Raw genomic sequence first — 14801 nt, forward strand, 5'->3', positions numbered from 1 at the left:
GTATATCGAAGTGTATCTGCTATAGTCATCTACCACAGTCAAGAAGAACCTAAACTTTCCCTTATAGCTCACCTTATAGGGTCCCCACACATCAATATGAATCATTTCAAATGAACACTTTGCTACATATTTGCTCAGTTGAAAGGGTTGTTTAACAAATCGTGCCATAGGATAGGTTATGCAGGTGCAATCATAAGATCCTATTTAGTTAGCTAATGTTGGAATAAGTTTGAGTTTAGGAGTAGGGGCATGCCCCAACCTATTATGCCAGAGGGTGAATGATTCCACACTAGCCTGGCTTGTTATGGATTTCCCACTAAAGGTAGAGCACAGGGCATTGTGGTTTGGAGGTTCTGCTGGTTTATCTATAAAGTAATACAACCAATTATGAAGCTTACCCAGCCCTTTAATCTTTTTATCATTATTACCCTTTATCACACAAAAAACAGAATGGAACACCACATTGCAGTCATTGTCTCTACTCAATTTATTGACTGACAACAAATTATGTTTAAAGGCAGGTACACCTAAGACATTTCTCAACATCAAACCACCAGCAAGTTTTATATCTCCAATGTGAGATATCTTTGTTACAGCACCATTGGGAAAATTTATACTAGACACATCATTGACAACAACAGAATTTTGCATAACATTCACATTGCAAGTCATATGATCAGAAGCACCCGAGTCTATGATCCACACTTTTTTATCCACATAGGCACTACAACATGTTACCATACCCCCAAAAATATGATCCAAATCATCATCAGTTTCAGAAATAGCAGAAGGTGAGGCAGCAGACATACTAGAGAATTTCTTCAGAAACTGATCAAATTGAGAACTAGTGAAGGTGACAGAGCCTGTATCAGAGGAGTCGTCAGAACTCATTTGACCCATTGCAGCAGCCTTGGTTTTAGTCTTTGGTTTGCCTTTCACTTGTTGTTGTTGCTTCCTGGATTTCGGGTGCCATTTTGGATATCCTATGATTTCAAAACATTTTCTGGCATAGTGACCCTTTCCACCACACACATTGCATATGATCTCTGAGATCTTACTGAACATTGCCGTTGTTTCCATCTCCGTTTTTGCAGACTTGAGAACTTCCCTCTGCGATTCCTCTTGTTGAATAGCAGAGCAAGCTATTTCAACTGTTGGTAAAGGAATCATGAGAAGAAGTTGGCTTCTCTGAGGTCCATATCTTCATCCAATCCATTTAGGAATTGGAAGAGACGGCTTTCCTCCTGTTGCCTCTCCATTGCTTGCAAAAATGCAGTAATATCTGTAGATGTCGTGGTTATTGCAGGAAGAACACTCATTGATTCCAGTTCCTGCCACAAACCTCTCATACTTGTATAGTATTCATGAACTGGTGCTCCATTTTGCTTCAATCCATACAGATCTCTACTGATTTTGTATTTTCGAGACCCATCAGTGAGCGAAAATTGCTTCTCAAGGTGCGACCAAATCATTCTCGCTAAACTGAGAAAGAGTATTGAGATCTTGATTGAATCGGACACCGAAGCGTGAATCCACCCTGTAATAGTGGAGTTACAGGTGTCCCACAGCTCCGTTTTCACTGAGTCATCGGCTGGGCGACTCACCGTCCCTGTTACAAACCCAAGTTTGCGTTTTGAGGACAGAGCAATTTCCATCGACCTTCGCCATGTCCAATAATTGCTAGATCCGGTGAGTTTAGAAATAGCAATAGTGTGAGTACCATCGGAAGGATGGAGGTAAAGGGGATTTGTGAAATCCAAAGAAACATTAGCATTGGTTTCTCCGGCCATTTAATTTGGATATTAGGGAAGAAGGATCAACAAATCTAGGTCAAAATCAATTTGGGAAAATTTCAATTGAAAATTTGTGAGGCTATCTTCGAACTCAGCAGGGCTTCCTTTAATCTACAACTCTTTAATTCCTGATTGCAAAGTAACCTGGCTCAGATACCATGATGACAAAAGTCATAAGAGGTGCAGATTAGAGAGAGAGAGAGAGAGAGAGAGAAGGGAGCGTTGATTTCCTTAATTTCAGTGAGCTGCAAAAGCAGTGTTTGTTATATATACAAGCCTATCAAGCACAACGGTAAAAAAAGCTAAGGACAGAGGAATAATCAAAAGGACAGTCCACATTCTAAATGAAAGACTGTAGCTTACAACACTCACAACAAGACAGAAATAAAGGAATAAAAGAAATAACTACGAAGCTCCCCTCTCATCAGAGGGAGGGGGCTATTTTGGCCCATAAGGATTCAAATTGAGCTCAAATTTTGAAAAAATAAACACGTAAACGGCTCTTTTTGCGTATTAAGAAATGTCTTGAATTGCGTGTTTACATATTTAATACGCAAAACGAGGCATTTACTTATTTTTTTGCCAAATTTGAGCTCAATTTGGTCTTAAATAGCTAAAATAGCCCCCAAATCCTTTAACAGAACAATTTTCAACATGTATATCGATATAAAAATATTATTAAGTGGAGAGTGCGTCCCACTAACGGAATTTGTTAACATCAGGATAACGACAAGGTTACCGTATAGAAACTAAATGTATTTTGGGTTTATAGTGAGGATTTTACAAAAAGGGGGCACATCGTAGAAAACGAAAAATTAGAGGGTTATAATGTTGAAAAACCCATAATAAAAAGTAGAGAATGTTGTACGGAAAGACAACAGGTTATACAGATTTTTGAATATATGTTTATTTTGTATGACAAAGATAAAAAGTAAGTAATGATTATGCGATATTTTTAGAAATAGATACAATATTTTGGGAATTCCAAAAAGAAATACATACTTGTAATTAAGGAACGGAGGGAGCACCTGAGTTACAACAATTGTAAATTAAATACCCAATTTGGTAGCAAATGTCATAGTTTAGTATCCAAGTTTATACTCCCCCTGTCCCTAATTGTTTGCTCCACTTTCTTTTTTAAGGTGCCTCCTAAATATTGCTTCATACTATTTTTGACATGTTTTCCCACTTGCACTCTCTCTATCTCTCTCCTCGTTGAACTTTGTGTCAACCCATGTGCATCATTTTTTGCCCAAAACCTTAATAAAGTAGATTTATGGTTTGGGGCAAATAATTGGGGACAGAGGGAGTATTTTACTCCCGGATTTGCACTTTATTCACTTTGGTTCTCACTAGTAGAAGCAAAATTATGCGTTTCTCTATCTTTCAAAGATTTGGTTTCTTGTTAGTGCATTAAATGGGCCATTAGGCCTACAATGCCAATTATTTCTGAATGAAAACATGCAAAAGTCCACATAATAATGTAAGAGGCGACTAATTTAAGCATTATTCTTATACTTAATAAACTTGTTTCTACTACAGTTGAACCCAATGATGCAGTATTGTACAAATGGAAATTTTTATAACACTTAAAAAAATTCAAATTGGCCTGAAGGGACAATTGGCTCCATATATTTGAATTAGGATTGATCTTGGTGACATGTATCCAGAAAATTCTTCATTATTAACGGCTTATCCATCTAATTAATAATTAGATTATGATAATTGCATATTATTATAATACAAGTTGAAACCAAATTATTAGCTTTCCCTTTCAAGTATGTCTTCTTAATATCAGTATTGAAAAGATAACAAGTCGTGTATAACATTAATTTTATAGGAATTAAAACGGGTCAATTTGAAGGTTATACTAATAATGGTATTTGGGGTGGTCATATAGTCAGAGGCGAAGCCAGGATTTTAAAGTTACTAGGGCCGACTAACACTTTAATAAAAAAAATTAATGTGAAAACGGCTTGATCCTAGGATCTAATTAAAACCCCAAACAATGGAATTCAAACCACTGCGGCAATCGTGAAATACAACTTAAGTTATAACAAGAATATTACTATTCCTTCCGTTTTTTAATAAGTGTTTTCACTTTTTTCACTATTCACGTAATGGTTTTGACTTGATTAATTTACCAATATATAAAAAAACAAATGTCATTGTATAATACACCGTTAGATTCGTTATAATGTATATACTTTCATAATATAACTATTTCTGTAATTTTACTAATATATAATTACATAAATTAATGGTCAAACTTGTGCCTCGGCATGAGTGTTTGGTCCAATTGTAACACTTATTAAAAATACGGAGGGAGTACATCCGTTTCATATTATTTGCAACGATTAGACATTTTTTCTCTCTACTTTATGTCAAATCATTTGCAAATAATATGAAACGGGATAATACTTATTCGGAAAAACTTATAGGGGCCAGTAGTTAAGATTGACCACGAAATTTGTCCATGGGGGTCGGGCCTCCACCGGCCCCCCATGTAGCTTCGCCCTTGCATATAGCTAGTTATATTCAATGAGCTTTTTCGGGTTGGCCTCTCATCACACAACTTTAATTGATGACAACATACATTACTAAAAGAAAATATGTAAGCAAATATTTTAGGGATATAAATATTTATACAGTTTTCTTAATTTTTTTTTTTAAAATCAGCATTAATGAAGGCAAACATATTTAAAAAGTATATTTGTCCAAATACTATTCATAAGAATTATGACAAACTTTTTAAAAGGTAGAAATTGTAACCCATTTAAGGGTAACTTTTAATTTGTGATGAGTTTGATTATATTTTAATGTTTATTTTCTAATGGAAACATGTATATATGTTAGGTATGTAACACCCCCAAATCTCCCTCTACGGAAATAATAGTATAATACGTATAATTATACCGTAGAGATAGACTTAGGCGTATTACCGCCGCGTGAAAACGCAAGGCTACTCAAACTTACTAAAAATAACAATACTTTGCAGCGGAAACTTCAATACTCTTCTTTATTAATGATAACCATAATAGTAACCAATGTTATGAGTACTCAAAATAGATACAAGACCAAATTCCTAATTTAGTGAAAACCAATCCCGGGACTCCAATGCATCATTTATTGACTCCAACCTGAAAATAAGCAACACTGCTTACCATTACAGTAAACAGGGCGAACCAAAACAAATAAGAAGTACGAGTTAGCAAAATATGCTAAGTACGATAAGTGCAAGATAATTAAACTCAATTTATTCGCAAACATGCTTTAAAACCAATTTCCAATAAATAATCTAATAATTCCAAACTCATGTTTAAAACCAATTCTCAATAATTCCAATATCAATAATCAATAAAACAAAATCCAATTATTTTAAAATCAATTCCTCATATTAAAACCAATTCCTCTCCCAAGTGTGCACACCCCCCAAGCTAGTCTCCTTATGTTACAAGGCTATTCTTGAGAAAAGACCCGGTCATGCAAAGTCCAAGGCCTTATCAATAAACCAAATCCGCATAGTGGGATTACCAACATGCTTATAAAGCATAAATAATAATAATAAATCCATGATTCAATAAATCCTCTTTTAAATCCAATAATTCAACCTTTAATGAAAACAATCCAAACTCCTTTTCCATAAATCCAACTTGCTTTCAAAATCAATCCTTTTTAAACATGAATAATAAATTAATTAATCAAAACATGTTATAAAAATCAATACTCCAATTTAATTATTAAAACCAATCTTTTAAACATACTTTTATTTCATAAACCATAATTCAATTCAATTTAATTCAAACAACATAAATCATTCAAACATGTTTCATTCAAATCGATCACTTCCAAGGTATCTAGCCACCTAACGTACCTTGATCTTCACTTAGCCAACAACACTTCAAAAGAACTCTCAAGTAGCTTGATCAAAAACACCCTACAAATAAATATAACCTTAATCAATATAAGGTTAACAAATAATCACAAATAATTAAATTAAACCCTCCCAACTAAATGTACATGAACCTCTTAAATTAATTCAACATGAACATTATTAAAATCTGATTTTATATAATTAAAACTACTCATAATAGTTTTATATTAATCTCCCATAATAATAATAATTGAATAAAAGAAAAGGAGAAGAAACGAATTGGATTTGCGTAGGAAATAAAAGGCAGAACTTTCAGAGGCTATAAATCCTTCGATATAGCTCCGAATTGGGTGATTCTTCAGCCTAACCTCAAGGATTTGTCGAGAGGAACAACTTTCTGTGAAACGCCACTACCCCAAAAACTGACCAGAAGTGCCCGAAAATTGGCTTCAAAGATGAACAGGATGATTTGTGTAAAATTGAGGAGAAGAAAAAGAAGAGAATTGGTGTGAAGAATTTGAGAGGTATGAAGGGGTATTTATAGGCTAGTATGAGCATGAATTATGGTAGGAAAATGTAGGAAGAATTATGATAATTAGGGTTTAAGAGATTACTTGGAGAAGTGAGCAAAGATTTAAGGAAAGTTTTGATATTTGAAGGGATTGTGTATAATTGAATATGGAAGGTATGTATGTCATGAAAAATATTAAGGAAATTAGGATTGCTTGGGGAATAATTAAGAAGAATGAATGGCAAGAAAATATAATGATTGGATATCAAAAAGATGGAGAATTAGAATTATGGAAAATAAGAGATTTAAGGGAAATAATTAAAAATACAAATTACCAAAATATTTTCCCAAAATCTTTATGGGATGGCCGAAATTATTGAGATTTCCTAAGCTCATATTTTCGGCCTTCCTATTTAGTATTTAGGAATATATTTTGCTAGTTTAAAGGAATTAAAAATAATTGTGTAAATAATATTTATTGTAATAAATAATTAAATAATAAAATACCAAATATTCACCAAATAATTTAACTAATAAAAATCAGATTTTATAGATAAGAAAATCTGAAATTATTAGCTAAATAAATTGGATTTTCGGACTTATTAAAATAATAATAAAATATAGCTTTTGCCTTAATTAAAATATCCGAAATATATAAATAATCCGGTTTTTAAAATAGGATAAATGGATAATAAATCTTATCCAAAATAATGATTAGTTTTCAAAATACTTTTGGCGCCAAAATTCAAATATCATTTTGGCTCCAAGATTTAAATAGTAAATTGAATTGCTAAAATACCCTTTTTAGAAAATAATAATTAATTAGGAAAATACGTATGAAAATACGGGGTATTATAAGGTACTTGTTCAATTCATATTTATTTAAAATATTTTTACTGAGCTTAAATTATTATTTTTATGAGAAACGGAAATTATTGTTATTGAAATTCAATTATTTTTATTAAATTTAAATAAATTTTATTGAATTGAAATTATTTTTACTAATTAAAACTTATTTTTAATAATTATTATTATATTTTTTCATTAAGGTTACTGATTTTTATTGATAAAAACTTTTTTAGTGAACTTAAATTTTGTTTTCGTTGAATTGAACTTTTTTTATTATTGAAATATAATTATTTGACTGGAACTGAAATCATTTTTATCAAAGATTATTATATTAAGGTGAAAAGAACATGTATGTGCTTACAAAAGCTAATATAATAAATATATTATATTATTTTAAGTGTTTTGTTAAGGGTAAAATTTATGTTATAAAAATGGTTAGTTACATGTAGTATATGACGATAACTTTAAATAATTTTAGGGTTATTTTAACTCGTTACAATAATTTTGTGAAAGTTTGCCTTATTCAGAAATTATGGTGGCAATGGACATCTTTTTATTCAGAACAACAAGACCTGATAAACGGGTCGTTCAGGTCGAGTATGTGTTAGGTCAGTTCGGGTCGGGTCAATCAATATTTGGGTCGGGTCGGGTCAATTTGGGTTTCGAGGTAATGGTAATTAGGGTCGAGTCGGGTATAGGGTCAACACTTCGGGGTCGAATTCGGGTTGGGTTGTAACACCCTAGAAATTCCTTTCTTTTAAAATACCTGTTTTTCTTTGTTTAAAACTCAAAATAGGAAAATCTAAGACATTACCGCCACCGTGAAAACGGCTAAGGCAACTATCAAAGACACACAGCGGAAGACTACTTTAAAAATCTTCAAAACAGTTCAACTTAAAAAGTCAACCAACGAAAGTAAAGTCAACCCAAAGTAAAACAAAGTCAACCTATAACTTGGAACCATTGTAGGCCCTTAACAAAACCGAACCAATTCAAAACCTTTGCGTTAGTCTCACAAACGTAATATAATAAAATAATGAAAGCATTAAACACATCGTAAACTTATGGAAAATAGCATGATTCGCTCTTCACTCATGCCCATCATGAATATGCTTCAACACCTGAAAAACTTCTCTCTACTTGTTTGCACTACTCTCCATTAAAAATGGATCATCATAGGGCCAAGGTAAAGACAAGGCCAACAAACACACAATCAGAAAATCTGAGTACATAAGAGTAATTAAACACACTAACATGCTTTCACCTATCAACACACAACTTACCTCGTTGCACTTGTTTACAAGCACACAACATACAAAAAGACTTCTCAACTAAGTAACGAAATAATTTATTTAGTATTGATTACGCATCGGACGAGTTTCCCCCTGACATGCCCCAATAAAGGGGTACTAACACGGGAGCTAAACGTGGCAGTATAAAAGAACCACCCGTAAGTGGTGAAATTCCTGTGCATAATAATAAAAGGAAAATACAGCGTCCTGTACTCTCAATAGAAGTTATGGTCAAATATAAAGTTACATAACTCCCCCCATATGTTCATACTCAAGGTATATACGTTTCAAGAGTTTTGGTGCGTAATCTCTTTCACTTTATTTTATTTACAAATTATTAGACTTGGTGGTGACTCTCAAACCATAATCATAATAATTATTCAAACAATCAAACATACCAATTTAATTCTTGAATAATTAGTGACCACATAATATTTCATGTTGAAACCTTTTTTAATCTACCTCAGCTCGGTAAGATACCTTAAACGCGTAATGCGCCAAAATTCCTATCCCTCGGTGTTAGAAACACCTTAAGTGCACTAAGGCACCAACATATAATCTATTCCTCGTGTACATAGACACTTACATAGCTCCTTTCTCATGCTTATATCATCAATAAAAATTATATGAACCATAATAAAATTCTTTTTTAATATTCCAAATCAAATTAAACATGTAGTTTAATTAAACTTGCTTTCTATCATGCCATAAATAAAAGGGTGGTTCATATTCAACATGTCAAATGATTATTTTACAATCATTAATCCATCACCAATAATAAATCATGCTTCATAATTCAATCACCAATATCAACCAAAATCACAATTTCCAATCACAATCTAGCATGATACTACTTGGGATCAAATAATCAAGCCTAGAATGATGCTACATCATCAAAAAAATATGTTAAGTATGCGAACGTACCTTGTATACGATCTTAAAATCGCCACGACTAATAGAAATCGCCCACTTCAAAGTCTCCTACAATCCAAAATCATAATAAGGCATTAAAATCTACTCCCCATAAATTTCCAGCAATATATACTCTTATTAACCACTCATAATTTAATTAAAACAAGCTGAAAACTAATTTAAAACCTCATACTTTAATCCCAAATAACGGGTAGTCAAAATTCTTTCAAGAAACTTTAATTTTTAGCTTATTAACAAAAAATTGAGCAATATTAATTCATGAAAACTTGTTGTAACTATACTTTAAAACCCTCATTTAAAGGTTTAATTAAACCACCCAAAATGATATTCATTCAATAATCAATTGTTTATAAATTTAGGGTTTCAAAAATTGGGGCTTTTTTTAATTAAATTTAAAATCTGAAAATTAATTCACATCATACTTAAAATCAATAATCATAAAACCATCACAAACTCATAATTTATAATTAGACCTAGGATAAAACAAAAGAAAAAAAATAAAAAGAATAATTTTTTTTTGAAAGGGTGGCCGGACAACAGCCACGGCACCACAACCGGCTGCTGCTGGTGGCTGGTGGTGGCCGGTGGCCCACCAGTGGTGTGGTGGTGGCTGGCGGTGGTGAGTGTCGAAAAGGGGAAGGGGAAAAGAAAGAAAAGGAAAAAGAAATAAAGGAGAAGGGAGAGAAATTTTACCTTGGGTATTCTCCACTATGGGCAAAGTTTAATTTGCCCAAGTGTTGAATATTTATACCTATTTCTCTAGAAACCCTTTTACCTAAAATTTCCTTTTTATAATCTTTCCTAATCTTTTTCCTAATAAAACTTTACTAAAATAAAACTTTCCTAAATTAAATGCGAACTTAATAAAATAATTAATTAAATAACACTTTCCTTTTATAAAATATTTCCAAACTTATTTGAAATAAATAATTAAAATGCTATAAATAATTTATTTTAAATTATTTAAATACCTCACAAAATACTTATTTAAAATAAAATACGTATAAAAATACGGGGTATTACATGGGTCATTTTGGGTCGGGTCAATGCGGGTTGGGCCAGTCTTTGGGTTCAATTATCGGATCAAGTTTGGGTTGGGTCAAATTCGGGTCAGGTCTATTCAGGTCGGGTCTATATTGGTCAGGTCAATTTTCGTCTATGTCGATGTAGAAATTTGACCAATAATATATTATAATTATCAATAAGGATAAAGTATAACAATTGGATATTAAAAATATATTCATTAGACAATTCCAACAGTATTATATATACACCACTGTATTGTTTCATATGTATGATCACTATCATTGCCTTTTTTTGTAGCATAATTCTATTTAGAACAACTAAAATTGGAGTCACAATTTAAGTTTAAGTTTAAGTTTAAGTTTGTGTAAGAACAATTTATACGAAAATTGGTTTTGGGTAAAAATGACAGTGAAAGAGTATGTAGCAAGTAGACAAGACAACAAAACTCATCATATCATTAATATATAGAGTCGGTCTCACAACCAGGTCACGAGACATCGACACTTTGCATTTCAGTTTTTTGCCAGGTGTCGCGCCACATATACATATTATTGTGACACATATGATGCTAGGTAAGCAAATTTTTGATAGATTTTTTAATATAAATATGTTATATAGAGTTTTATTGTCGATATACTTCTAATAACCCATATATACAAAATTAATTATAACTTTTAATAGATATCTTATAACTCAATTTTATTTCCATCATAAAATTCATTTTAAAAAGGTTTTTAAAATAAGATCCATTTATAATATATTTAAATTATTAATAAAAAAATATAGAATTAGAAAAATTAAAAATTTTAACCAGTAAAAATAATGGTAAAAATACTTCTAGTTTAGTATAAATAATTTATATTCAATAAAAAGAATTTCAAGTTGAAATAACATATATATCAATTTACAAAAAGTAAACTATTATATAAATAAATGACATGACACCGTATATATGTCTAAATATCCTGCATAATTAAAAGGGTTTATATGACCATCATTCAAGCCAAAAAGCTTATCCTAAATTTTATTAACAATCTGGGCATTGCCCATGCACAAATTTAGTAACAAATATATATAAAGCACCAAGTGTCGTGTCATGTAGGCAACAATTAAATTATTAGTATGAAGTGTAGGATTTATTTAAATATATTTTTTTTTTATAGAATATGAAAAAAAAAAGTTAGATAGATTTAGATAAATTTTATAGGATAAAAAAAGTTGGAAGATATAGATAGATTTTATAGGATAAAAAAATTAAATTACTTTGCTTTTTTTAAAAAAAAAATTTATATATATTTTTTAAAAATAAACATTTTCACCAATATTATTATTAGTCATTACATGACTACTACACAATTTAAATCTTCACAATGTCACATCAATTCCTAACTAATTTTGTATCAATGATATATTTTAAAAACAGGTAAAAAGTTTATGTTAAAATTCAATAAACGACCCGAGCATCACACGAGGAACCAAACTAGTTCCAATATAAACTCGAACCAAATGGCCCAAACAAATTAGAGGTGTCAAACCAACCATACCCAAACAAATCATATGTTTTGAATTATAATCGACCTAATTTAAATTGAGAAATTCAAGACCCAAATCCCATATGATAGGCGTGTCGCGTACTCAACAAAAATAAACCTAACTAAACCACTACTATGTAGACAGGCTAGTAAGGGTCGGATCCCAAGAGATTATGGTTTAACTAGTTATATAGACTCAAATAACTACTAAGCAAGTAACCAAATTTAATAATTAGGAATTAATAACTAAATATCAATGAAGGACGATTAAACTAAATATAATATGATAAATCGATTATTAAAGACATCCAAGATCAAGCATTACCACGAATACATTCAACACAGTAATAATTCTACCCCCAATATATAAATCAATCAACAAGAGGAAAAGTAATCCCTAGATAATACCAAAGGTCTCTCTCGAGTTATCAATGGCTTCTCTGATGATAATCATACCCATTCGATCTCATGGAATCATGTAAATTAGAGACATTAAGCACATTACTCTAACATCCTAATCATTCATTCAACTATTCTCATGATGAACTTTAAACCCTTAATTAATCATTCAATTCCATTAAAACCCAACTCTCGTTGCGATTAAAACAATGGAATAATAACAATACTAATTATCTCTAATCTAGTATTGGCATAAGCACAATCAATTAAGCATGTCAATTGAGATTATTATTGGATTATTTAAAGATTTAATTAATGCATCAATCATATTTGGGCTCCGCAAGATCCCGGATTACAAGATTACTCACACATATTAATGGAAGCAAAAACAATATTTAATGAAGAAAACATGATTAATAGACAAATATAAGTGAAAGAAGAAAAAAAGATGAATACCAATTACTTGAATGAAGGAAAGTACCAATTGTTGATGAACAAAGATCTGAAAGTGCAAATTAACTAGATCTAGAGAGAATATTAGGGTTCTCATGAAAGTTATAGGCTGGAAAATAATAACTAAGGCCCTGTTCTCTTCACCTAAAAAAAATAATATTAAGTAAAAATAATTTCAGTTCAGTAAAAATATGTGCAGTTAAGTAAAATTAATTTCAGTTCAGTAAAAATAATTTCAGTTTTGTAAAATTCAGTTTTCTTAATGAAGAATTATAATAGAAAATCAGTAAAAATAATTTCAATTCAGCAAAAGTAATTTCAATTCAGTAAAATTAATTTAAGTTCAGTAAAAATAATTTAAGTTCAGCAAATATAATGTGTTTTAGTAAAAATAATTCCAGTTCAACAAAAATAAGGTGAAGAAAACGGGGCCTAAGTTTCTTCAGTCGAGGTTTACAAAGGGTATTTATATCCCTTAAAATAAGAAACCCGAAAAAGAGTGAAAATACGCTTCGCGAAATTCTACCCGGGCAGCCAGGGCATCTAAGCACAATCGGGGGTGAGAAGCAACACGTATAATTTCTGACTTTCGAAGCTTAATTATAATGTTGATAACCTCACAGTACTTGCCCTGCCAGGGTGATGGGGGTATGATACATCTATGTACTACTTTGCCCTTTTTCCTCCACCTTCCTTTGCCCTAGCAGCTAGCAGTGTTGCCCTGCTAGGGCGAACATGGAAAATCACTCCTTCATCATAATGAACTCTTGTGACCATCCAAATTAGTCTCGTTCATCCTGAAATACATCAATAAAACCGAAATTACCCATAAAAGCATAATATGATCACAACCGAACCAAATCAAGCTAAAATAAGCTATGAACAACTAATCTAGACTCAAAACTACCTAAATGGACTCTAAATACACGCACAATATACGACTTATCACCATATGTAACCAATCTAAACTCAATTAGATCCAAATTTGATCCGATCCAATATAACATGCAACAATTTAACTTGATGCCATTTTGACCCACATTGACTCAACTCGATGCCATTTTGACCCACATTGACTCAAATCAACACCAGTTTGACCTAACTTGAACTCAACATGAAACAAATTTATTTGAAATAAATGTGAACCGACTAAAAGTTGACATGACCCTAACGCGACCCTGACTCAATATATGTTTCCCCCGAAATTGACCCAACCCAAACCAAGGTGGGTTAAAAAGGACCTTGATACCCATACAAACTATTTTTCTTTGTTTTCATAATATTTTTCATCTCAACTTTATTACTTTTTACTCTCTAATAAATTATCAATGCGATATCTTTACTTACATCTTATTCAAAACCATCTTACATCATATTATAATCAATTCAAAAATATTTAATGACAAATAATAATGTATGCAGTTTAGCTTTACACTTGACCGAACACAAAAAAGGTATCAAATTGGCATTCAACTCAATCCAAAACACTCCTTACCTAATACGCCCTCCGTCCCCGAAAGAATGATCCTTTTGGGTTGATTTCGCGGGTATTAATAAAGTTAAATAAAAGAAGTAACAGTATATTGGAAAGGTAAATTTACATGGGGTTTACAAAAAAGTAAAAGAGAGATAGTAATAAAAGTATATGGAAAAACAAATTTTATATGAGGAGGCTAATTTTGCACAAATATTGTTGCAAATTGATGGGTAGTTTAATGCTAATGGATCATTTTTTTTGGGACCAAAATTAGGCCAAATGAGTTGTTCTTTCGAAGACGGAGGGAGTACTTTATTTAGTTAGAAAGTGAGAAATTACGAGGAGATCAAATTGCTGTAATGCATAAATGAAACACGTCCAATACGCCCACGGAATTATACCAGAGCCAGCTGCCATGCATGCAATGCATACATTTCGCTATCAACTTTTAACCAAATATCATTTTACTTCCTTAAACTTTAGAAAACACTTCCATTATTGTACACTTTTATGCTAGAATCCACGTTTTATCGACTCACTCACTTATGTCTGAGTACTATATACTATGCATCTTATTTGACTTTCAACAACCAACCGCACGCCACTATTTTAACAACTCAGCTTCCCTGCAATACTCTCCTATATATACTCTCCTTTACCAC

General features: G+C 31.7%; 1 protein-coding gene across 1 annotated transcript; it reads right to left on the reverse strand.

The window, feature by feature from the left end:
- Nucleotides 1-1166: 1166 nt before the first annotated feature.
- On the reverse strand, nt 1167-1790 carry LOC145570806 (uncharacterized). Its single transcript, XM_081629943.1, has one exon. The coding sequence runs from the start codon at nt 1788-1790 to the stop codon at nt 1167-1169; it is 624 nt and encodes a 207-aa protein (XP_081486069.1).
- Between the last annotated feature and the right edge of the window lie 13011 nt (nt 1791-14801).

This window comes from Chenopodium album, chromosome 2 (assembly GCF_948465745.1).
Source record: "Chenopodium album chromosome 2, dcCheAlbu1.1, whole genome shotgun sequence".
Classification (NCBI taxonomy): domain Eukaryota; kingdom Viridiplantae; phylum Streptophyta; class Magnoliopsida; order Caryophyllales; family Amaranthaceae; genus Chenopodium; species Chenopodium album.